Source organism: Mesoplodon mirus, assembly GCF_964341445.2.
Source record: "Mesoplodon mirus genome assembly, chromosome: 13".
NCBI lineage: Eukaryota > Metazoa > Chordata > Mammalia > Artiodactyla > Ziphiidae > Mesoplodon > Mesoplodon mirus.
In genome coordinates this window covers 89,336,654-89,360,792 of record NC_138989.1, presented here as the reverse complement: position 1 = coordinate 89,360,792, position 24,139 = coordinate 89,336,654, and the positions used below count along the sequence as shown (strand labels likewise).

General features: G+C 44.6%; 1 protein-coding gene across 4 annotated transcripts in view; it reads left to right on the top strand.

Annotated features, from left to right (window-relative positions):
• The window catches only part of PARD6G (par-6 family cell polarity regulator gamma), a 108,184-nt gene that overhangs the window by 29,301 nt on the left and 54,744 nt on the right, over positions 1-24,139 (top strand). For 2 of the 4 annotated variants that reach the window (XM_082640070.1, XM_082640071.1), the window contains exons 2-3: positions 4,357-4,419; positions 6,257-6,479. In XM_082640070.1, coding sequence (XP_082496196.1) covers positions 4,414-4,419; positions 6,257-6,479 — 229 coding nt within the window. In that variant the 5' untranslated portion in view covers positions 4,357-4,413. Of the gene's footprint in view, positions 1-4,356; positions 4,420-5,881; positions 6,020-6,256; positions 6,480-24,139 lie in introns of all 4 variants that reach the window. The other 2 variants (XM_082640068.1, XM_082640069.1) reach the window with 2 other exon arrangements.

Here is a 24,139-nt window from a genome sequence, read left to right as displayed (position 1 = left end):
ATAAAAGTAAATTTCATTTAGAGGCCAATTCAGTTTTGCTTACTGACTTCCTTATTTCATATTTGAGATAACTAAAAAATTTAAAGAGGTGAACCCCCTCCCCCATTTTTACTATCCTGTTGTAGGAATAACAGGTGGGGTCAGCTGTAAAATTCAGTAAATATTATCAAGATCATAATGGAATAACAGTTTATTTATCTGCAAGCTTTGGGAAATAAGGAGTTGTTACATCTGTTAATTTCCCAATAATTAATGATGTTTCTTTGGGGAAAATGCTTGATTCTTTCCTTTTATCTACTTATTTTCAAAGTAGTAGGTTGGTTCCCTGGCACCCTCCAAAAAGTAAAAAATAAAATTTTGGTTCTCATTATAAACAAATATGCATTATTTATGCATATTGGATGTGTTCCAATCCATAGCAGTTATTATCCTTATGGATGATAAATGCACAAATGTCCCATCTTCAGCTGTTGGGAGATCATTCAAACTAGTTCCTGAGTCCTTTTGATATGACCCTAACAGTCTTTGATAATTCCTTGCTTCTTAGAAGGATGAGATTCATGGGCTCATATAAAGTTCTTGACTCATATCTAGAATTAGCCATTTTGACAAGGAACCCTAGATCTTTTTTTTTAAATTTGTGTTAAAATGCACAGAACAGGGACTTCCCTGGTGGCGCAGTGGTTGAGTGTGTGCCTGCCAATGCAGGGGACACGGGTTTGAGCCCTGGTCTGGGAAGATCCCACATGCCATGGAGCAACTAAGCCCATGAGCCCAGGTGCCACAACTACTGAAGCCCGCACGCCTAGAACCCGTGCTCTGCAGCAAGAGAAGCAACTGCAATGAGAAGTCCTCGCACCACGACAAAGCATCTCCCCCGCATTCGCCGCAGCTAGAGGAAACCAGCGTGCAGCAACGAAGACCCAACGCAGCCAAAAATAAATAAATAAATAAACAAACAAATAAATAAATAAATAAATTTGAAAAATACACAGAACATAAAATTTGCCATCTTAATCATTTTTTAATTTAGTGATATTAAATACATGCACATTATTGTGCAGCCATCACCATTCATCCCCATAACTCTTTTTATCTTATAAAATTGAAACTCTATACCCATTAAACAATAACTAACCATTTTCCCCTCCTCCTAAGCCCCTGGCTACCACCATGGGACTTCCTATGATTTTGACGACTCTGAGTACCTCATATAAGTGGAATCATACAGTATTGTCCTTTTATGACTGACTTATTTCATTGAGCATAGTGTCCTCAAGTTCCCATGCTGTAGCAAATGCCAGAATTTTGCTCTTTAAGGCTGAATAACATTTTGCTTAGGAATTCTTTATATATTCTGAATACAGTGGACCCTCAGTATCCACAGGTTCTGCATCCATGGATTCAACGAACTGTGGATAGAAAATATTCAGAATAACAACTACAGAAATTTTCAAAAAGTAAAACTTGAATATGGTGTGCACTGGCCACTATTTACATTGTATTAACAACTATTTACATAGTGTTTACATTGTATTAGGTATTATATGTCATCTAGAGTTGATTTAAAGTATGGGGGGTGGGGCATGTGCGTAGGTTATATGCATGTACTGTGACATTTTATAAGGGACTTGAGCTTCTTAGGATTCTGCTGATAGAGAGGTACGACTGTATTTGTCACTGTTTAAAGCCTTTTTACTCTGTGGATAGTGTCCTTTGACGCACACAGTTTAGTTTTTAAGAAGTCCAACGTCTATTTTTTTAATTCTGTTACCTGTGCCTTTGCTGTCATATCGAGAACTCATTATCAAACCTCATGGACTGAAACTTTTGCCCTATGTTTTTGTCTAAGAATTTTATAGTTTTAGGCCTTACATTTAGGTCATGGATCCATTTCGAGTTAATCTTTGTAATGGTGTTAGGTAGGGGTCCAACTTTATTATGACAAAACTATTTTATTTTTTAAAAATATTGGCATGTGGTACTAATTTTATATTTTTACTTCCCTGTTCTATCAGATCAGACAGGTTGCCTTTAAATGAAGGAATTAGCCGGCACAATTCATTGTCGTATAATTCTTGGTATAGTTACCAGAAATTGAAAAAGTGAAAATGGCTCTAATGACGGGGCAATAAATCTTCCAAGTCAAGTATTTTCCAATTCTTTGTTTTCAACAAACTTGAAAGTGGTCCTAATTGAATTGTCAGCTAATAGATTGTTTGAAATAATTCTAATGATAGGCTGCTCTGTGGTTACTTCTGGCCCAAGACTTGGTGAGACTCACAGGGCTGAGCATCTTTGTGTCTATCTATGTCCTGCTTCATGTGAAAAGGCTCCTCAGTGCCAACACCACAATAAGAAACAGCAGAAGAATCGATGCTACCCTTGCCTCATTTAGCAATAAATACTTTCTATTAAGCAAAAGATTTTTTAAATGTTTACTTTGGAAGGCTAATAATTATTTGTCAAGTTTTATAACTATGTTCCAACCTGATTTAATAATTGTCATGACTCAATCTAGAAACTTTTTTACTGTAAAAATCTATTTTTGTTTATTTTATATTACTTGATTTATAAACGTGATAAAATACACATACATAAAATTTACCGTCTCAGCCATTTTTTAGTGTACACTTTAGTAGTGTTAATTACATTCACGTTGTTGTGCATGCACTCCAGAACACTTTCCGTTTTTCAAAACTAAAACTCTATACCCATTAGAAACAACTTTGAAATATTTTTCACAAAGAGAGCCTTATGGCCTTGGGGAAAATGTTTAATTTCAATTTATCTAATTTCGTTGTAGAGAAGAGTGATAGGGTAATCAAGCATAAATTATTAGGATAAAATATCAGGGTTAAATTCTCTTGGAGCATTGTAATGGAAACGAGATCAAAGAGAAAAAGGAACCTTGTTGAATTTCTTTTTTTTTTTGGCTGCGTTGGGTCTTCGTTGCGGTGCATGGGCTTTCTTTTCTCTAGTTGTGGCGAGCAGGGGTTTCTCATCCTTGTTGAATTTCTGATTTTTATAAAAGAGCTTGTTCATTCTATTTTAAAATGCATGATAGTAGTATCAAATCACTATGGCATTTAGATTTCACTGACTATATTTAAAAGATCATATGATAAAATATTTTTAAATGAAATACTTACAGCATGCTGGAAATTGTATCCTTTGCAACTATTTATTTTTCTTATGAAGAATTTAGATGCCAACTTAAAAGTATATTATCCTCTTCATAGTGGTAGGTTTTCCAAAATTCTTGAGGGGATATGTGACATTTGGAGACCACTGCATTAGGGTAGAGGGATCCCTATGAAATGCCTGAACCAACATTGAAGTTCACTGGAGACTCACCACCCCTTTAAGGTGTTCAGCGTCTCACTGGACTGTGTTCCCACGGCAGGACTCACGAAAGGGTGACCGCTGAGCTTCACTCCTTCACTTATTATCCGATAACCAGACCCGTAAAAAGGCTCACTCCATTACCAATTTCAAATGAAGTTCAATACTTACTAAGGAAAGTTTTAAGAAAAACTTGCCGTAACTGTGCCTGACCTAGGTTAGGAAGCAAGTTACAGAACTGTGTCAAAAGTCCAGCTTTAAAAAAAATAAATAAATAAAAAGTCCAGCTTTCCCTCCCAGCACCCTGGTTACTTAAAGGACCCAGATCCACAGAGTAAAAGACAGAATGGGAGGAAATGTTTACAAAGCATGTATCTGATAAAGAATTATATGCATATGTGTGTGTGTGTGTGTGTGTGTGTGTGTGTGTGTGTGTGTGTGTGTATAGAGAGAGAGAGGGAGGGAGGGAGAGAGGAAGCACAGTGGTGGTTGCCAGGGTCTGGGGGGCAGGGAAATGTGTTGTTATTGCTTAACGGGTATAGGCTTTCAGTTTTACAAGATAAAGAGTTAAGGCAGATGGATGGTGGTGATGGTTGTAAAACAGTATGAATGTACTTAATGCCACTGAATTGTACACTTAAGAATGGTTAAGATGGTGAATTTTATGTATATTTTGCCACAATAAAAAAAAAGCTTGAAAAAATGCTTTTATCATATTACATTTCACACCTCTTTGCCCAACTGTGGAACTCATTCAGCATATGAAGCATATTCAACATATAACTGGATTGACAGAACCAGCCTCTTTATCCAACAGAAATCAGACTTCTGTCAGGAAGAAGTCAGAGCTCATTTGCACTTCAAATTAACATGTATTTTGAGGAAAATTATTAAAAGAACTGAGAAACAAATTAAATTTCATCTGAAGTTAATTACCAAGTACAGTTAGGACTAAAACATCGCAGAACTAACTTATTTAATGCATGCTGTTTCTCATTACTTAAATTGCAGGATGCGGCGTAAGTCTAGCATGAGGGAGAGGAATGAGAGTCCCCTGGTGTCCCTTGGATGAAAGTGAGTGTGTTGTGTCCAGTTTGGGGGAATATTCAACTGGGAATTATATATAAGTCAAAAATACCTGGTTTCATTAGACATGATGAAGCTCTTCTCGTGTATTTAGTGAAAATAAGGCATATACTGATAAAAACTAATTGCTCTGGAAGTCAGCATGTGTGAGATATATGAGACTGGAAAGATGGTGGTTGACTGCTATTGAAATAAACATTCGTGATGTGACTGGATAACTGATTATGAAAAATCCCATTAACCTTGTGTCGTCTGCTTGTCTCTTGTGTCTGGAAAAGTTTTGCCGGCCGGGATGTCTCCCCTGTGTGTAAGGGGTGGGGTGTGCCTTGCTTACTGTGAGCCTGTTCTTGTGAGTGCTTGGAGAAAATACCGAGAAGGAGAACGGTGCTTGTCTTTTAAGTAAAAGGGAGAGGGACCCCGTCTCAAGGGGAGGCATCTCTGGCAACAGCAGAGGACGAAGGAGAGTGCTCCCCTGGGCCCTGGCTTGCGGAGCCAGGCTTTCGTTTCGATTAGCCATTGAAGGTGGTTTTCCCAAACTTGAAGTTTTTCGTTCCTGGGGCAGTGCAGGATGGGTGTTGTCCTTTGCTTTTTAAAAGGGAAATGGGATCTGAGGCTCTGTTTCTAAGAGATCTGTGGAGGTTGAGGTCTGAAGACTGATTCCCTTTAAATCTGTGGTTTTGTCTGTGTGCTTTGCAGACCAGTACCATCCGCTTCTCCTGGGAACTTGTTAAAAATGCACATTCCTGGGCTGCATTCCATATCAGGCAATTCCAGAACTCTGGCATCCTCCAGGTGATTCTGATGCCTCCCCAAAGTTTAGAACCACTCACACCTGTATGGTTTGAGTCGCATTGCCCTTGAGTAGTTGACATAATGTCTAGATGATGTAACTATTGGTTTGTGTAAACGTTAGACATTTCATTTTTATGTATTTTGGAGCCAATATAATTAGTTGTCAGTTATATACAAGGGCACAGAATCTGTTCCGCCTGTTGAATAAAGGCCCCTTTGGCAAGTGAGGTACAACAGCATGTCCTAAGCCAGCAGCCTCAGGCCAAACAAACAGGCGGTGTCCTGAGATCGCTGGACAGTCCGGCCGTGGGAGCTGACCCAGGGTCCTCTCCTGAGATCGCTGGACAGTCGGCCCATGGGAGCTGACCCAGGGTCCTCCCCTGGCAGGTGGCCTGGAGGTCTGCAGGCAACTCTGTGGGCATCTGAGCCAGAGCCAAGGGCTGACAGGAAGGAGGTGGGCCCTGCATGTTTCCTACAACAGGAGAGTGCATAGCATCTTTTTTTGAAAAGACGTGCTCTGTCCTTTTGGCCAGTCCAGAACCCATCCTCCTGCCCCAGAGATTTGTGAAGCATCTGATCCTTTTGAAGGGCAGCCGTTTGGTCTTTTTAAAAATGCAAATCGTATCAAGTCGTTTCCTTAATGTTACAATTGTTCCAGGACTTCCCATTGCCCTTAGGAAGGAGTTCAGAAGCTGCAGCTGGCCTTTGCTTCCCTCCCACCTTTGAGTGTCTAAGGCTGCCCTGGGGTTGTGCTGTTGCCTGGGCCTGGAGATGCGCCCCAGCGTCCTCAGATGAGGTGAGGGTCCCCCACAAACGGAGCTCCAGCGCCTGTCCTGCACTCAGGACGTGGTCCATGCTGAGTGAGCTGGTCCCTCCCCTCTGGGCTCGCGTAGCCCTGAGGACTGGGGTGCCGTTCGCAGCTGTGTCCCAGGCCTCCTGGTGGCTCTGTAAATGCTCCTTTGTCAGGTGAACAAGCCACAGCTCTGCTGCCCTTTCCCTGCTGTTCGCGTACCCGCTGTCTATTTCGTTGTAGTTTGGAGCCGAGTTCCGAAGGTTCTCCTTGGACCGTCAAAAGCCTGGAAAGTTCGAAGACTTCTACAAGCTGGTTGTGCACACCCACCACATCTCCAACACTGAGGTGACCATCGGCTACGCAGACGTGCATGGCGACCTGCTGCCCATCAACAACGATGACAACTTCTGCAAGGCGGTCTCCAGCGCAAACCCCCTGCTCAGGGTCTTCATCCAGAAACGAGGTACCGAGGAGGCTGAGCTGTTGCTCTTGCTCGGCGCTCATTTAAAAAATAAATACAGTTTTCTATTTTGTCTGTCATTTCAGAACCATGTTATTCTGTTTTCTAGCCTTTGGTGGGAGACTAAAGAAATTAACATCTGTTGGGTCAACGTTAATTTCTTAGAAAGGCTTAACAATATTTGAGCTGCATTTTCCACCTGAAATCGTGTTGACTTATGATTTTTAAATACCGAGGAAAAATAATATCGATATTTTCAGTATTTTAACTGGATGCATTAGCCAGTAACCCAAGAATGAAACTTCAGGTTATTAGTATATGTTTTCCACTGCCTTTTTAGGGTTGGAAAAAACGTTCGCTTTAGAGTATAACTTTGGTTAACTTTTAGCTCTGAAGGCCTAGCTTTGCTGTAAGTAAGAACAGTATCATTTTATGTGAGAACAAGTCACTAACACAGGTTAACGGCTGACAGGTGGGGCGCTCTGCTGTGGGGTCACTTCTCAGAGCTGCGTGTTAGATTTGTTTCATCGTCTCTGAACTTGGGAGAACCCTGAGGACTCTACATAACGTACTGGAGAAAAGAGCCGCCTGCAGGCGAGGCCTGAGGTTACAGAAAGAGGCACCTTATGATGGCCCTGGTCACAACCGTCCCTCCTTCCCTGAGCAGACCTCTGTGCCCCCAGCAAGTGCTGACCACCGCGGGGGAGCAGCATGGCGGTGGGGACACCGTACTCGCCGTCGTGGACTTCCGGCGTAGGGGAGGAGAGAGGACGGTCTTAGCCTCTGGGGCAGGGGGGCAGCTTCACGGACACTGGAAGCCGCAGCACAGCGTGCTGGGCGGGGCGCCCTCCCCGCTGCGGGAGCCCGAGCCAGGCTTGGTAAGCGTGAGACTGCGGGAGGCCGAAGCGCGGGCCGGGTGCCTGGCGCTCTCTCCTCCGCCCGAGTCCCCGCCCCCGCTTTGCGTGACGGTGTTCGAAGAGTGCTCGCCCGCCGAGCCGTCCCGAGGTTGGGAGGCCGCACATGCCGAGCGCTCAGAGCGTGCTGGCCGGCAGCCCGTGCTCTGAACGCCGGCTTCTCGTCTGCGGCGTTGGAAGGGAGTGTGTAGCAAGGGAACGGCAGGCGGTCTGCTGACCTCACTTCGGGCTGGTTCCCTGGCACTAGATCAGAAAGCTGTGCATCTGCAGCCCCGGTTTAGCCTGGGTGTCCTGCTGATGGCACCGAAAGTCAACACAGCTGTCACTTCCTCACGGTGGCGGGGGGACTGGCTTTCGCCCTCCTGTGGAGTTGCTGGGGCCGCAGGGAGCCCGCCGCCGCTCACGCCGTTTGGGCGCCTCTTCTCGTCCACCCTCTCAGCAAGGCCTGGTCTCGATCGGCCTGTGGCCCCCCCGCCCCCAGCCCCTTGTCTCTTTATTCTGCTCTCTCTGTGTCGTATCATCAGTTGCTCCCAGGGCTGGCGCGTGGTCCAGATGCCACGTCTACAGCTGTGCCCCGGCCATCCCAGGTCGCGGCGTTGTCTCACAGGGTGCGGAAGGATGAGTAGTGGGTGTGAAGCCCTGTGAGTGACGGACGTGCACACAGGCTTTGCCACCTGTGTAGGAAACAGGCCGCTCTGTACGGCTGCACTGGGAGCACCGCCTCAGGCACTCCTGCCCTTTGTGAGGGCAGCCCTAGGGACACTTGGCAGCCTGTGCCGTCGAGTCACCGAAGCTCAGGTGAGGCGGGAAGCCGCAGGCGGGGATGTGCCAGCTTCCACGGGTCGCTCGGATGGCTTTGCTGCTCAGCTTGCTGGCTCAGGCCCTGCCCCCTGTCTTTATTATTTTCTTTTCCTCTTTCCCTTGGCCTCAGAGGAACAGCCCAGAGTTTAACTAGCTGCCTTAGGGTTTCTAACCGTCCTGTGTTGTAAGGGTGCAGGCTTCGCCTCCAGCCCCTGCCTTTCTCTGTTAGGTGACGGCAGGGAGCCGCATTCATACCCTGCCCCCAGCACTTTCTCGCGGCTCGACGACCCCCGACCCTAATGTTCTCACATCTGTACAGTGGGAGAACCTACCTCAGGTTATTGTCAGGCTTTGAGAGGAAAATGTTCCTGATGTTCCCAAAGCCTGGCCCCTCGCTCCGTCACTGGGGAGACTGGGGCTCTCCTCTCACTCTCCTCAATGGAGTCCAACTGTAAAGACTGCATCGCAGTGGGAGAGGCAAGGGCAGTCGTGTTTCTGTGGACGGTGGCAAGCAGGAGCCATCCTGGTGCCCTACGTGTTCAGGAAAGACTCGCTAACCGTGTGACAGGGTCTGTCCGTCACGGGTGGGGCCGAGCCGAGGTCCCTCTGGAGGTGGCACTCAAGTCCCATGTCCTTGTCCTACAGCGCGGGTCCTGAGATTTGGGTCACAGTGATGCCATTCTCATGATCTTACTGTAACCACACCCGGTCTGTAGTTTACTTAATAACTTTCTGTACATTGATGTGTATTGTAAGAGGAAATTGTTTGACCATCACAAATGAAGAGTCATTCTTCTAATAGGTGTTGAAATACACCCACAGTGATGTTTAGGAAAATGAATTTGTTTGCCACTTGCTAATCCCCTCCCCAAACCACACAAAGACACCACAGTAAAACTACAGACCAACACCCCTTATGAATATAGATGTAAAAACCCCTCAGCAGAATACTAGGATATGGAAAACATGTTTCCGTGGTGGATGAATAGATAAACAAAATGTGGTATATCCATCCAATGAGATATTATTCAGCCATAAGCAGGAACAAAGTACTGAAGGGTCCAGACTGCAGTACAGATGGGAAAGAACGCCAGGTGGATGAAACAGCCGTGTTACAGGATTCCATTTATGATCTGTCCTCATCCTGTGCAGATTCTGTGTTTGTGAACTCAGTCCAGTTTCAGTACGCGGGGCCCTTTCACAATCGTTTGCAGACGTGCACAGGTTGCCAACGCATGTTCCAGACGAGGCTAAGTAGGCACTGCTCTGCCTGCTTGTGTCAGCTCACGCTGTGAACAAGCGAGCTTTTCATGGTCTATTTAGTGCCACATTTTCCAAATTTTTGTACTTTTTTGTTTTGTGAAATTGTATTAAAATGCATACAACATAAAATTTAGCATCATAACCATTCTTAAGTGTTCAGCTCAGTGGCATTAAATACATTCACAGCGCTGTGCAGCCGCCACCATCCATCCCCTTTTCATCTTGTAAAACTGAATCACTCTGCCTTTTAAACAGTAATTCCCCACTTCCCCTCCCCCAAACCTGGCAACCACCATTCCACTTTCTGTCTCTAGGATTTTGACAACTCTGAGTACCTCCTATAAGTGAAGTCATACAGGATTTGTCCTTTTGTGCCAGCTCATCTCACTGAGCATCATGTCCTTCAGGTTCATCCATGTTGTAGCCTGTGTCACAATTTAGTCCTCCTTCCATTCTATGACAATACCACATTGTGCTTATCCACTCATCTGCTGATGAACACATGAGTTTCTTCCACATTTAAGCTGTTGTGAATAATGCTGCTGTGAACATGAGTGACAAATATCTCTTTGAGACCCTCTTTGAGTATAAACCCAGAAGTGGAATTTCTGGGTCACGTGGTAATTCTATTTTTTATTTTTTATTTTTATTTTTATTTATTTATTTTTTTTTTTGCGGTACGCGGGCCTCTCACTGTTGTGGCCCCTCCCGTTGCGGAGCACAGGCTCCGGACGCGCAGGCTCAGCGGCCATGGCTCACGGGCCCAGCCGCTCCGCGGCATGTGGGATCTTCCCAGACCGGGGCATGAACCCGCGTCCCCTGCATCCGCAGGCGGACTCCCAACCACTGCGCCACCAGGGAAGCCCTATTTTTTATTTTGTTTGAGGAACCCTCATACTGTTTCCCGCAGTGGCTGTTCCAGTCTCATCCCCACCAATGGTGTGTAACGGTTCCAGTTTCCCGACATCCACACCAGCACTCACTGCTTTCTGGTGTTTGGATCGTAGCCATCCTGGTGGGTGTGAGGCGGTAGCTCATTGTAGTTTTGATTAGTGTTTCCCCGATTACTTGTGGTGTTCAGCATCTTTTCACTGGCTTAATGGCCATTCATATGTATTCTTTGGAGAAATGTCTGTTCAAGTCTTTTGCCCCTTTTGTACGAGGTTGTTTGTTTTTGGTTGTTGAGTTTTAGGAGTTCTCTATTTATCTGGATATTGATCCCTTATCAGATATATTATTTGCAAACATTTTCTCCCATGCTCTGGGTTGCCTTTTACTCTGTGGATCGTGTCTTTTGGTGTACAAAATTTTAAATTTTTCCCGAGGTCCAATTTGTCTAATTTTTCTTTTCTTACCTGTGCCTGTGGTATCATATCCAAGAAATCGTTGCCAAATCCAATGTCATAAGACATTTGTCCTACGTATTCTTCTAAGAGTTTTATAGTTTTAGGTCTTCAATGTAGGTTCTTGATCCATTTTGAGCTAATTTTTGTGTACGATGTTAGGTAAGCATTCAACTTTATTCTTTTGCATGTGGATATCCTGTTTTCCAACACCATTTGTTGAAAAGACTGTCCTTTAAACATTTAGTGGTCCTGTCACCCTTGTAAAAAATCATTTGACTATATGTGAGAGTCTATTTCCAGGCTCTCTATTCTATCCCATCAGTCTCTATGTCTCTCTTTATCTCAGTATCACACTGTTTTGATTACTGTAGCTTTGTAATAAGTTTTAGAATCAGGAACTGTGAGTCCTCCAGTTTTAGTCTCCTTTTCAAGATTGTTTTGACTACTCAGGGTCCTTTGAGATTTCATATGAATTTTAGGATGGTTTTTCTATTCCTGAAAAAAAATAGCATTGGGATTTTGATAGGGATCACTTTGAATCTGTAAGATTGTTTTGGGTAATCTTGGCATTATAACAATATTAAGTCGTCCAATCCATGAACGTAGGATATATTTCCATTTATTTATGTCTTTAATTTTTTTCAGTAGTGTTTTAAAGTTTCATTGTATAAGACTTTCATCTCCTTGGTTGTTAATTTCTAAATACTTGATAAATTTTGATGCTCTTGTAACTGGAATTGTTTTTGTAATATCCTTTTCAGATCGTTCCTTGCTTATATATAGAAATGCCACTGATTTTATGTGTTGACTTTGAATCTTGCTACTTTGATGAATTCATTTATTAGATCTAACAGCTTCTCTGTGGAATCTTTAGGATTTTCTGCATATAAGGTCATATCATCTGTAAACAGAGATTATTTTACTTCTTCCTGCTCAGTTTGGATGCCTTTTATTTCTTTCTGTTGCCTAATTGCTATGGCTAGACTTCCTGTGCTTTGTTGAATAGAAGTGGTGAAAGCAGGCATCTATGCCTTCTTCCTGATTTTAGAGGAAAAGCTTTCAGTCTTTCACCATTGAGTATATATGTTTGCTGTGGGTTTTTCACATATAGTTTATTATGTGGAGGTAGTTTCCTTCTATTTCTCATTTTGTGAAGTGTTTTTATGATGAAAGGATGTTGAATTTTGTCAGATGCTTTTTCCGCATCATTTGAGGTGATCATGTGTTTTTGTTCTCCCTTCATGTTGTTGATTGATTGATTTTTGTGTTTAACCATCCTTGAATTCCAGAAAAAAATCCCACTAGGTCATGGTGTACAGTCCTTTTACTTTGCTGCTGAATTCTGTATCCTAGTATTTTGTTGAGTATTTTTGCATCAGTGTTCATAAGGAATGTTCATAAGGAATGTTGGTCTGTGATTTTCTTCTCTTGTGGTATCTTTGTCTGGCTTTGGTATCAGAGTTATGCTGGCCTCCTAGAATGAGGTGGGAAGTGTTCACTCCTCTTCAGTTTTGGGGAAAGTCTGAGAAGGATTGGTATTAGTTCTTCTTTAAATGTTTGGTAGAATTCACCACTGAAGCCATCAGGTCCAGAGCTTTTTGGGGGGGGAGATTTTTGGTTACTTATTCAATCTCATTACTAGTTATAGGTCTATTTAGATTTTCTGTTTCTTCTTGACTTCGTCTTGGTAGGTTTTGTACTTCTAGGAATTTGTCCATTTCATCAGGGTTATCCAATTTGTTGGTGTAAAATTGTTTATAGTACTCTCTTATAATTTCCTTTATTTATGTAGAAATGGTAGTAATGGTAGAAATGGTCGTCTGCACTGTCATTTCTTATTTTAGTAATTTGAGTCTTCACTCTGTTTTCTTAGTTTATCTAGCTAACGATCTGTCGATTTTCTTGATCTTTTTGAAGGACCAGCATTTAGCTTCACTGATGTGTTCCACTGGTCTTCTATACTCCATTTCTTTTAGTTTTGCTCTACCCTTTCCTTCCTTCTGCTAGCTTTCAGTTTAGTTTGTTCTTATTTTTCTAGTTCCTTAAGTGGTACGTTAGGTTGTTGATTGGAGACTTTTCTTGGTTTCTAATGCAAACATTATAGCTATAAATTTACCCTTAACGCTACTTTTGCTGCATCCCATAAGTTTTGGTATGTTTATTTTCATTTTCATTTGTCTTTAAGTATTTTCTTTCTTCCCTTGTGAGTTCCTCTTTGACCCATTGGTTGTTTAGAGGTGTGTTGTTTACCTTCCACAGTTTTGTGAATTTTCCAGTTTTCTGTTTGGTTTGTAACTTCATCCCATTGTAAATAGAGAAGATTCTTTGTATGATGTCTTTTTAAAATCTTCTGCGACTTACACTGTGGCCTAACATATGGTCTATCCTGGAAAATGTCCCATGTGCACTTGAGAAGACTGTGTATGTGGTTGTTGTTTGGTGGAGTGTTCCGTGTGTATCAGATCTATTTGGTTTATTGTATTAAGTCCTCTATTTCCTTAGTTATCTTCTGTCTGGCTTTTGTATCCATTATTGTGAGACGGGTATTTCAGTCTCCAACTATTCTTGTAGAACTGTCTGTTTCTTCAGGCTTTGCTTCATATATTTTGATGATCTGTCATTTGGTTTATAAATGTTTATAATTGTTATATCTTCTTGCTGTATGAACCTTTTATTAGCATATGGTGTTATACTTTGTCTCTTGTAATCTTTTCTGATTTAACATCCATTTCATTTGCTATAAGGATAACTACCCCTGCTCTATTTTGGTTACTCTTTGCATAGAATACCATTTTTCATCTTTTCACTTTCAACCTGTTTGTGTCCTTGGATCTAAGGTGAGTCTCTTGCAGACAGCCTATAGGTGGAACATATGTTTTTATCCATTCTGCCAATCTCTGTCTTTTGATTGAAGAGTTTAATCTGTTTTCATATAAGGTGATTACTGATAAGAGGGGCTTACTTCTGCCATTGTGCTATTTGCTTAGTATATGTCTTATAGTAATATATAAGACATATATATGTCTTATATGTTACTCATTTTCTGTAATCCTATCTTCTTTTGTGGGTTTTTTTGGTTATGAATGTTTAACTTCACTTCTCATTTCCTTTTGTGTATATTATACAGCTATTTTCTTTTTGGCTACCATGACAATTACATTGAACATCCTAAAGTTATAACACTGTAATTTGAATTCATACCATCTTACCTTCAGTAACATACAGAAACTCTGTCCTTTTACAGCTCTGTCCCTACTACTTTTGTTGTTGATGTCACAAAATTACATCTTTTTACATTGTGTGCCCCCAGACATAAATTAATGATTCTTTTAAATGCATTAGACTCCTAAATTACGTAGAAAAAAAGATTTGGAGTTACAAATCAAAGTTACCTTACTACTAGCTTTATACTTACAATTATTTTCTTTTTTTAAAAATGTGTTAATGTGTTGAACCATGTAGAAAACAAAAAGTCCAGTCTAAAACGTTGTCACAATACTATAGCATTTATAATTACCCATATATTTAATTTTATAGAGATCTTTATTTCTCCAGTTGGCTTTGAAATTCTGTCTACTGTCCTCTCATTTCATCAGCAGGACTCCCTTGAGCATTTTTTGCAGGGCAGGTCTAGTGGTAATGAACTCCCTTAGCTTTTGTATATGTTGAAATGTCTTGATTTCTCCCTCACTTTTGAAGCACAGTTTTACCAGGTATAGGATTATTCATTGACAGGTTTCTTTCTTTCCACATTTTCAATACATTGCCCTTTGTCTACTTGCCTCCAAAGTTTCTGATGAGAAATCTGCAGGTAATCTTATTGAGGATGGCCTGCATGTGATGATTTTGCTTCTCTCTTGCTGCTTTCAAGATTCTCTATTTGTCCTTGGCTTTTGAAAGTTTGATTAAAATTTGTCTCAATGTGGGTGTCTTTGAGTTCATCATATTTGGAATTTGCTGTGCTTCTTGAATTTTATATTCATGTCTTTATTCAAATTTGGAAAGTTTTCAGCCATTCTTCTTCAGATAGTCTCTCTGCTCTTTTCTATCTCTGTTCCTCTTCTGGGACTCCCATAATACATATGTTGGTCCTCTTGATGGTGTACCACAGGCCCCTTAGGGTACTTTCTTTTTTTCCCCCCAATCTTTTGCTTTCTAGTCCTCAGCCTTGATGATTTACATTTCCCTGTCTTCTGTTCACTGGTTCTTTCTTCTGCCTGCTCAGATCTGCCTTTGAATCCCTCGAGGGAATCTTTCAGTTCAGTTATTGTACTTTTCAGCTCCAGGATTTCTTTTTGGTTTATTCTTAGGTTTTCTATATATTTGTTGATATTTCCATTTTGTTCATACTTTGTTTTCTTTACTTTCTCCACATATTCCTAAAGTTCTTTGAGCATTTTTAGGACTGTTGTTTTAAAGTCTTTGTCTAATATATCTGCCATTAAATCTTTTCAGGGACAGATTCGGTTGAATTATTTTCTCCTGTGAATGGGCCATACCCTCTTATTTCTTTGTATGCCTTGTGATTTTTTGTTGAACACTGGACATTTTAATCTAATAACATGGCAACTCTGGAAATCAGATTCTACCCCTCCCCCAGGGTTTGCTGGGGGATTTTTGTGGTTTTTGTTTTTGTTTTTTTGGTTTTTTAAAATTATTTTTGTAGGCTTTCTCTGCCAAGCCATCTGCATGAGGTGTAAAATTAATAACTTCGGAGGTCTTTTCTGAGACTTTCCTTGGGCACGCACAGTCACTTTCTGATTTTCGCAGTTGTTTTTCAATGTCCTAGTCTTTAATGTCTGGTTCATGAAAGGGGAAAAGAGAAAAAGGGGGGATAAAAGGGCACTCACTTTTGAAATCCCCTTCAGGTCACTTCAGCTTCTTGGGGAGGGGTTTGCAACAGTGGGGGAAAGTGTAACAACAATGGCCACCTGCCTCTGGCTGCACCTTTGCAATCAGATGCAACAGTCAGCATCAGAGCACAGATTCCTGGTATTTGCAGGGCAGAGTCCTCTTTGCCCACCCTGGCTCCTGCAAGCTGCTCCAGACATACATGCGGAGCTGCCTGCTGTGTGGCTGGGGGTGCGATGGGTGGGTGCTAAGACCTGAAATGAACCAGAGTTGAGGGCAGTAACCTTCTAGTTCTTCCCCTTGGAGTCGTGAGCCTTCGACAGGCCTCAGATTTCCAGATTAGTTACCCCAGCAGGTCCTGCCGTTGTTGTCCAGGTGGGGGGTGTCCCTGGTGCTCCCTTCTCTACCGTCATCCCAGAACTCTCCTGTGTGTGCGTGTGTGTGCGTGTGATTTCACTGTTTAAAATTGCCCCAAGCACAGTGCCAGAGTGCTGTAGGGCTTCTCTGAGCCCAAGGTGGATGGGATGTGCTTTACTTAGAAAATGCTCTTGGCCATGAGTTCGATGTTAATGAATCAATAGTATATATGAAATCAGGCGTCTCAGCCAGAAACACACTAATGCAAGTTTACTGCTCAGTGGATGAAAATGTTGTGATCAGAGGCTCACAGGACCCTGTATTTCCTGGCAGCCGTGGTTCAGTATTCAGTAATGCGGTGTTCATGGAGACGCTGTGAAACGTAACTACTGTGGATAACGAGAATCAACTGTATATGAAAAGTCTAGAATGGGCAGTCTGTAGAGACAGAAGGCACATTCATGAGGGTGGGAGGTACAGGGTTTCTTTGCTGGATCATGGAAATCTTCTGAAATTCGATAGTGATGCTGGTTGCACAGCTCTGTAGATATACCAATAACCATTGAATTATACTCTTTAAACGGGTGAACTTTATGGGATGTAAATTATATCCCAGTAAAGTTGTTAAGAATTAAAAGTATGAGATGCAAACCAGACTCTCCTGGATCTGAGTCTCGGCCCTGAGTGAAGTCATCTGGGCTCGTCTCCAGCCTTTATTTCCAAACTTCAGCCATCCTCAATCCATGTGAATACTTTGACTTTTTAACTCATTTATTTGTACAGATTTTTTTTTTTAAATCATCTTTTTCCCTGGTAATAGGGACTTTTGTTCTTCACTTGTGGCCTCAGCTGTGAGCAGCACCTGCTGTCCTGATGCGCTGGCTTTGGGACTCAAGATAGCGCTCAGGACACCCAAGTTGGCTCCTAAGGGGCTTCCCTGGCTGCCATCCTTGAACTCATTAGGAATGTCAGTGGCAGGCACAGTAAAATTAGCAGGACCTGCAACTTTGTTACCAGTAGAAATCACAGATAGCATTCTCATACGATGTGATCATATCAGCCAGAGACCTTGAATATCATTTACAGTAATTATTTTTAAATAGTGCAGATTGTTGTTGTGAATGCATTAGTAAGAAAGCATATGTAACGTTGTATCCCCCACTTGCTTTAGTGTTTTGATCATTGCCTTCAAAGTAATTTCTTTCTTTTATCATCCCATGTCTCTTACTTTATGCGTTTAAGAACATTATTCTGAGAAGGCATTCCCAGGCCTCGTCGGATTGCGGAGGGTTCTTGGGACTCAGAGTTAAGAACCCAGCTGTGGATAGTCTGCATTCGGGCGCTCAGACAACAGGCCAGCGATGACTGGGATTTTGCCCTCCTGGGACCCAGTCAGGGGCATCTGTGTCCACAGGGGGCAGAGAACCGCGCCTTTGGCCTTCACATCTGCAGACTTCTTTCCTTCCGCATTTCTTTGTCAGTCCTCTGTCCTGGGCTGGCTGCTGTTACCAGCTGTGGGGTTTTTCCCTTGGGTAAATAAAGGGTGTCATTACGCCTTTCACGTTGATGCTCTGCCCATTTAAGTAAAGAAGAAGAGCAGTTACCAGGATGAAGTAGTCGCAGTGGGGAACCCGGATCCCAGATCCTCTCCATCCCCTGCATACCCCTGCCCTCCCCGAGCATGCAGGAACCCTGGGGAAACGGGCCCAAGTCAGAGGGAATGCAGGATGAGACCAGCAAAGGAGCTGGGAGTCTATTTTTAGCAGAATAAACAGGAAGTGCTGACACTCACTTGTCACCACTTACCCATCAAATAAACCCTCCCAATACTAGCGACCCCTGTGTTCTCATCATTTAAGAGATGGCCCTTTTACCCCCAGGTCCCAGCCCAGGACCAGGGGAGGAACCCTGATGGAATTTCAGTTGCTTTCTGTCCGTGGGGTAAGGGGCCTCCCAGGGTGTCAGAGGAGGCTTGTTGAAGACAATTATACCAAAAGATTTCCAGCATAATTAGAGGGCTCTCAACTATTTACTTTTAAAATAAACATAGGGCCTCCCTGGTGGCGCAGTGGTTGAGAGTCCGCCTGCCGATGCAGGGGATACGGGTTCGTGCCCCGGTCTGGGAGGATCCCATATGCCGCGGAGCGGCTGGGCCCGTGAGCCATGGCCGCTGGGCCTGCGCATCCGGAGCCTGTGCTCCGCAACGGGAGAGGCCACAACAGTGAGAGGCCCGCATACCGCAAAAAGAAAAAAAAAAAAATAATAAAATAAAATAAAATAAACATAAATGTTGCTCATTTACATGTGTCTGTTAACTGCTCTTGGCATTCTAGCATTCTTTGGGGTTTCCAGAATGAGGAAGACACATTTTAAAACTTTTGACTTATCAGAAGTGGCATGACTCAGGGCAGGGTGGGGAGGTAGGGGTATTTGCTTGTCATGTCACTTAAGCGTGTTGCCGGAAAAAGTAATTAAGGGAAGTTCTTCAAAGTAAAACATATAGAGTCATTGACAATTTGGTTATAGACACTGGCAGACTCTTAAAGTATCAGGCCTGCAAATTCTGCTTATAAACGCTTTCCTTGGATTCGTCCTTAATTGGCAGGAGGCGTGTTTGACTTTTACGTTGGTGGCTTTTACTGCTCAGCAGGAATCACTCAGCGGGTCTAACAGTTTAGCTGCCACAGCTGAATCTCTCTATTTCTCTCCCCGTTTTACTCTCTTTCCTCAGATGCTGCCTAAGGTTTTGAGGCTGTGTGTTGAGGGCAGGGTAAAGATGTAGTTTGGCTGAATTAGCTGCATCTATGCGCCCACGCGTATAGGAACAGGTGTGTCAGAACCTGCAGTTAAACACCCCTCTGCTCTGGGAGCTTTTTCATGAGACACATTTGCTTTTTTAATTGTCACTGATTCCTGGAAGTTCGTGTGTTTGGAGAATTTCCTTTTTTTTTTTTTTCCAACTGTGAAAAAGGGCAAAAACTCTCCCACTGCTCTACCGTGGGAACATGCAGAAAACAAAATGCCTGAAGCCGGTGTTCACCCCTGGAGTGGGAGTGGATGGGGGGAGAGAATGTGCTGATGTTAGCTCATTAAAAAGCAAACAAAGCCAGAGCCGCCCACCGTCCAGAAAGAGCTTGTCCTGGAAAAGCTGGCCACTCTGTGCAGGCGCTGTCGGGCAGCCTGGGCCTCGCCGTGTCCTGGACGTGGCTCACGCCACCCATGTCACTGGGTCTGCAACTTCCCCTCCAGTTGAGCCTTTGGGAGGGAGGGGAGAACATCAGAGGCTGATTTTATTCTTTGTCCCACAGAACACCTTGTGTATAAACAGTGAGAGTTTACACAGATGGACTTTTGGATTCTCCTCTTTCCTTATTTATTTGCAAGTCATATATACTTTTTTATGTATTCAAGCCCATAGTATACTAATAATTTGGATTCTTTTTTAAATCCTTACATACCATAAACATATCCTATGTCATTAAACCCTTTGTGAAACTTTTGTTTTAAAAGATGTTTTTTCTGTTTATAACGTGTTTGTAAAAGAAAATTCAAACAACATGGAAATAACTTCACTGCCCTGAGGTGACCATTGTTAGCAGTTTGGTGAGCCCCCTCCAGACCCCTTGGTGTAGATACAACTAGTTGGATATAGTTTCACATAAACAGGGTCATAATACACATACTATAGAGATTATTTTAGCCTAGCATCTTTTCTTTTTTTTTTTTGCGGTACGCGGGCCTCTCACTGTTGTGGCCTCTCCCGTTGCGGAGCACAGGCTCTGGACGCGCAGGCTCAGCGGCCATGGCTCACGGGCCCAGCCGCTCCGTGGCATGTGGGATCTTCCCGGACCGGGGCACGAACCCGTGTCCCCTGCATCGGCAGGCGGACTCTCAACCACTGCGCCACCAGGGAAGCCCCTAGCATCATATTTTTGACTCCTTGTAGATACATAGATATACACCATCTTTTTAACAGACATAGCAGTTGTATGAATTTAACAAAATGTAACCAATCCCATAATAATTTATATTTAAACTGTTCCAATTTTTCATTATAATAAACTGTGTTGTACCTTTTCGTGTACATGTCAGATTCAGGATTAATTGGTAGAAATGTTCTTGCCGGATTAAAAGGCATGCATATTTTAACTAAAGTATATTTTTGCCAGTGGACCTCTCTTTAGCAGGGCATTAGAATGACATTTGAATTGGGTCTTTTTAAAACACATCTTTGAAGGCCGTTCTTGTGTGGCATGGAAGCTCGTGAGCTTTGAATTTACTGTCTTGAACGCTGCAGCAAAGGCCAGTGAGGGGCTGGCAAACGGTGTGGGGGGAGGGCTGCCCTCCTGCTAGGACAGCAGCCGCCGTGGACTCGTGAGTCTGGTACCTTGCAGGTCCCAGCCTGCCCCCGCGAGCTGATTATCCTGCTCCAGACTCCTGAGCTCAGGGAGCCCCTCCCAACCTGGCCTCCCTGGGTGGGAGCTGAAGACCGGCAGGACGTGAGCTCCTGGGGGGAAGCCGCCCGGGGGGGTGGGGGTGGGGCGGACGGTACCAGCTGAAGCCGTTTGCTTCCACGGAGGCCAAAGGACCGTGTGGCTGCACGTGGGCATCGTATCGTTTCTTTCCTGTCTTATCAGTGTGGCTCGTTTGTGACGATCCACACATGTATTTAAGCCAGCTCAGTGAGGACGAGCTCAAGTAGTTCTGCTCTGATGGGAAATAAGGCCAGGAACGGAGGCACGGTTTGGGGCTTTCTTTTCCTGTTTCAGCTGATAATCCTGGTTGTCAGGCTGCCTGTGTTAGTAGGATTTCTTTTTTTTTTTTTTTAACATCTTTATTGGAGTATAATTGCTTTACAGTGGTGTGTTAGTTTCTGCTTTACAACAGAGTGAATCAGCTATACATATGCATATGTCCCCATATCCCCTCCCTCTTGCGTCTCCCTCCCTCCCACCCTCCCTATCCCACCCCTCCAGGTGGTCACAAAGCACCGAGCTGATCTCCCTGTGCTATGTGGCTGCTTCCCACTAGCTATCTATTTTACATTTGGTAGTGTATATATGTCCAAGCCACTCTCTCACTTCGTCCCAGCTTACCCTTCCCCCTCCCCATGTCCTCAAGTCCATTCTCTACGTCTGCATCTTTATTCCTGTCCCGCCCCTAGGTTCTTCAGAACCATTTTTTTTTCTTAGATTCCATATATATGTGTTAGCATACGGTATTTGTTTTTCTCTTTCTGACTTACTTCACTCTGTATGACAGACTCTAGGTCTATCCACCTCATTACAAATAGCCCAATTTTGTTTCCTTTTATGGCTGAGTAATATTCCATTGTATATATGTGCCACATCTTCTTTATCCATTCATCTGTTGATGGACACTTAGGTTGCTTCCTTGTCCGGGCTATTGTAAATAGAGCTGCAGTGAACGTTTTGGTACATGACCCTTTTGAATTATGGTTTTCTCAGGGTATATGCCCAGTAGTGGGATTGCTGGGTCGTATGGTAGTTCTATTTTTTGTTTTTTAAGGAACCTCCATACTGTTCTCCATAGTATTTCTCTTTGAAAACTCTTTTTAAACGTAAAGCAACATACTCCTCGGGTAATGTAACAGGGCTGTGTTTCTGTTTCCAGGGTGGGTGAGGGTTATGTGGTGTCACCTGCTTTTAGAAGGGAGGGGTTCTTTGGCCTTCTGGAGCAGCCCAGCCTGTACACTCTGCATCCACACCCCAGCCCCACATGTGTGCCTGAGGCCTTGGAGGTGCTCAGAGCCTGGCACTCAGGCACCTCCCGTGGGGCCCGCCTGCGTTCAGGCCGGCAAGTGGTCATTCCTTCTTGGACTCGCTGACTCTCATGCCCCGCCAGTGCTGCGGCACGCAGGTTGGGTCATGTTCCTGCTCTCTGGGTGCAGGTTCTAGTAGGAGGCATGTTGCAGGGAGGCATTGTAGCCCCAGGGATGGGCCGGCTGCTGCAGGGCCGTGCGGGTTGCTCCAAGGCTGATGGAGAGCCGTGGGGAGGTTGAAGCAGACGCCCTGTGGGGCCAAGGTGCCCTGTGGGTGGTGCCTTGCCCACCGCACCTGCTTCCCCTGCGGCCCGAGGGAACCCGTGCCCGCTGCGTGTCCTAGGCCACACTCTCCGTGAGGTGGGGCCCCGCTCCTTTCCATCCGGAAGGCCTGCTGTGCTGAGCAGGCTGGCAGCATCCCCGCAGCAGGTGTGCAGCTTTGGGGGGGCCCTGTGCCTGGAGTTAAAACCGGGTTTTACCGAGTGTTTCTGAAGGCCAGCAGGTCGAGAAGCGCCAGCCCCCGTGGGCGTTTGTAAGCAAGGGGTTAAGGTTGAGCTTTCCTGGCCCTTGTTGGGGACGGGTGTCCACAGGTGTCAGCACAGAGATTTTGGAGAGGTGACCTGGCCTCTGGCCGCTTCCAAAAGTCAGGTCCTTGCTTCATTCCCCTTTGATCTGGATAGTGGTTCCCAGGTCAGCCAGCCCTGGCTCTGCACTGGGAAACGCAGAGCCCCGGCTAAAGACGCGGCTTCCAGGCCGTCATTCCTAACAGTCACAGAGCTCCCAGCTCTTTGCTGACTCACTCATTCGGCTGACGTGACCCACGGACGGGCTCACCTCGCTGATGGGCACCTGCTCTGTGCTCAGCACTGCCAAGTCCTGGGGCACAAGGTCAGGTCGTGGCTCCTGCACTAACAGGGGACCCGCAGCCCCACAGTCTGCCGTGAAAACAGCGACCACCCAGGGGGTTGTGCTCCGGGAACTGGGAAGAAGTGCGTTAGGTGGAGAGTCCAGGAGGGCTTTGTGAAGAGGCGGTGCCAGAGCTGAGTGTCGACTAAAAAGCGTGCGCAGGGTCACGGGAGAAGCAGGAAGTTGGTGCGCTCCGTTTCGCAGTGCCAGGCTGAAGTCTGTGACGGGAGGAAATGGTGGGAGGTGACCAGGGGTCTCTGAGCTCCAGGAGAGCCTGGGGATTGCGTATCGCCACCTGCAAACAGGAGGGGCTCACTCGTGAGCTGGTGGCTACATTATGAGCTTCTGGCCAAGGATGCGGTCAGATGACAGATCCCCCTCAGAACCTGCAGATGAGAGAAGGGTGCACGTAGGAGAAGCCCTTCAAGGTCTTGATAAGATCTGGGGACCAATCACACATCCCTTGGGAGATCTATATTCCAGTTGCCTTCTGTCGAGACCATTTTTTTTTAGCGTGTTTACAAAGTGGCTGGCTAAAACATCTTTTGTGTAGGTGAGAAGTAGTTGATCGGTATTAATCTTTTTTTTTTTTTTTTGGCTGCAGTGGGTCTTCGTTGCTGCACGCAGGCTTTCTCTAGTTGCGGCGAACGAGAGCCACTGTTTGTTGCAGTGTGCGGGCCCCTCATGGCAGCGGCTCTTCTTGTTGTGGCTCACGGGCTCCAGGCGCACGGGCCTCAGTAGCTGTGGCGCACGGGCTTGGTTGCTCCGCGGCATGTGGGATCTTCCCGGACCAGGGCTCAAACCCATGTCCCCTGCCTTGGCAGGCAGATTCTCAACCACTGCGCCACCAGGGAAGCCCGGTATTAATCTTAAATTGTGTTCTTTTAAGCATTTTGCATTTGACGTGTTTTTGCTAGAAAAAAGCTCCAGGTTACTCAAAACAGTGAAGTCTTCCCTCTTAGCTAAAGGCTAGCCCATCTAATCTACACCTACCTGTATCCTTAGGGTCACTGGGCTGGGGAAGCTGTTTATGTTCCTGTTAGTAGTCATTTTGAATCCAATTAAATGCCACTCCATTTGGAAGAAATTCTTTTGGGGAGAGAATGAAGACGGCTGGAGGAGAGCTTGCAGTTGGTGTGGGCCCCATGGAAGCCCCAGGAAGGAGACTGGACCCCGGGTGCAGCTCCCATGAAAGCACACCACACGGAGATGCTCAAGGACACTCTTGTGACAGGTTCCGCTAGGTCTATGTGGCCATTTCTGTTTAAAAGGGCTTCGCATTGCAGAGGACAGCTGTGGAGACTGGAAGCTGGTGGTAATCCGGGTGGGCTCGTCTGAAGCCCCCCCGTCCGCTGTGATCTGTCCTCAGTGGAATTCACCAGTGAAGAGGAGGGAACCATTCTAAACAAGCAGCTGGAGGCGAAGAAGGATGCTCTGTTGTAG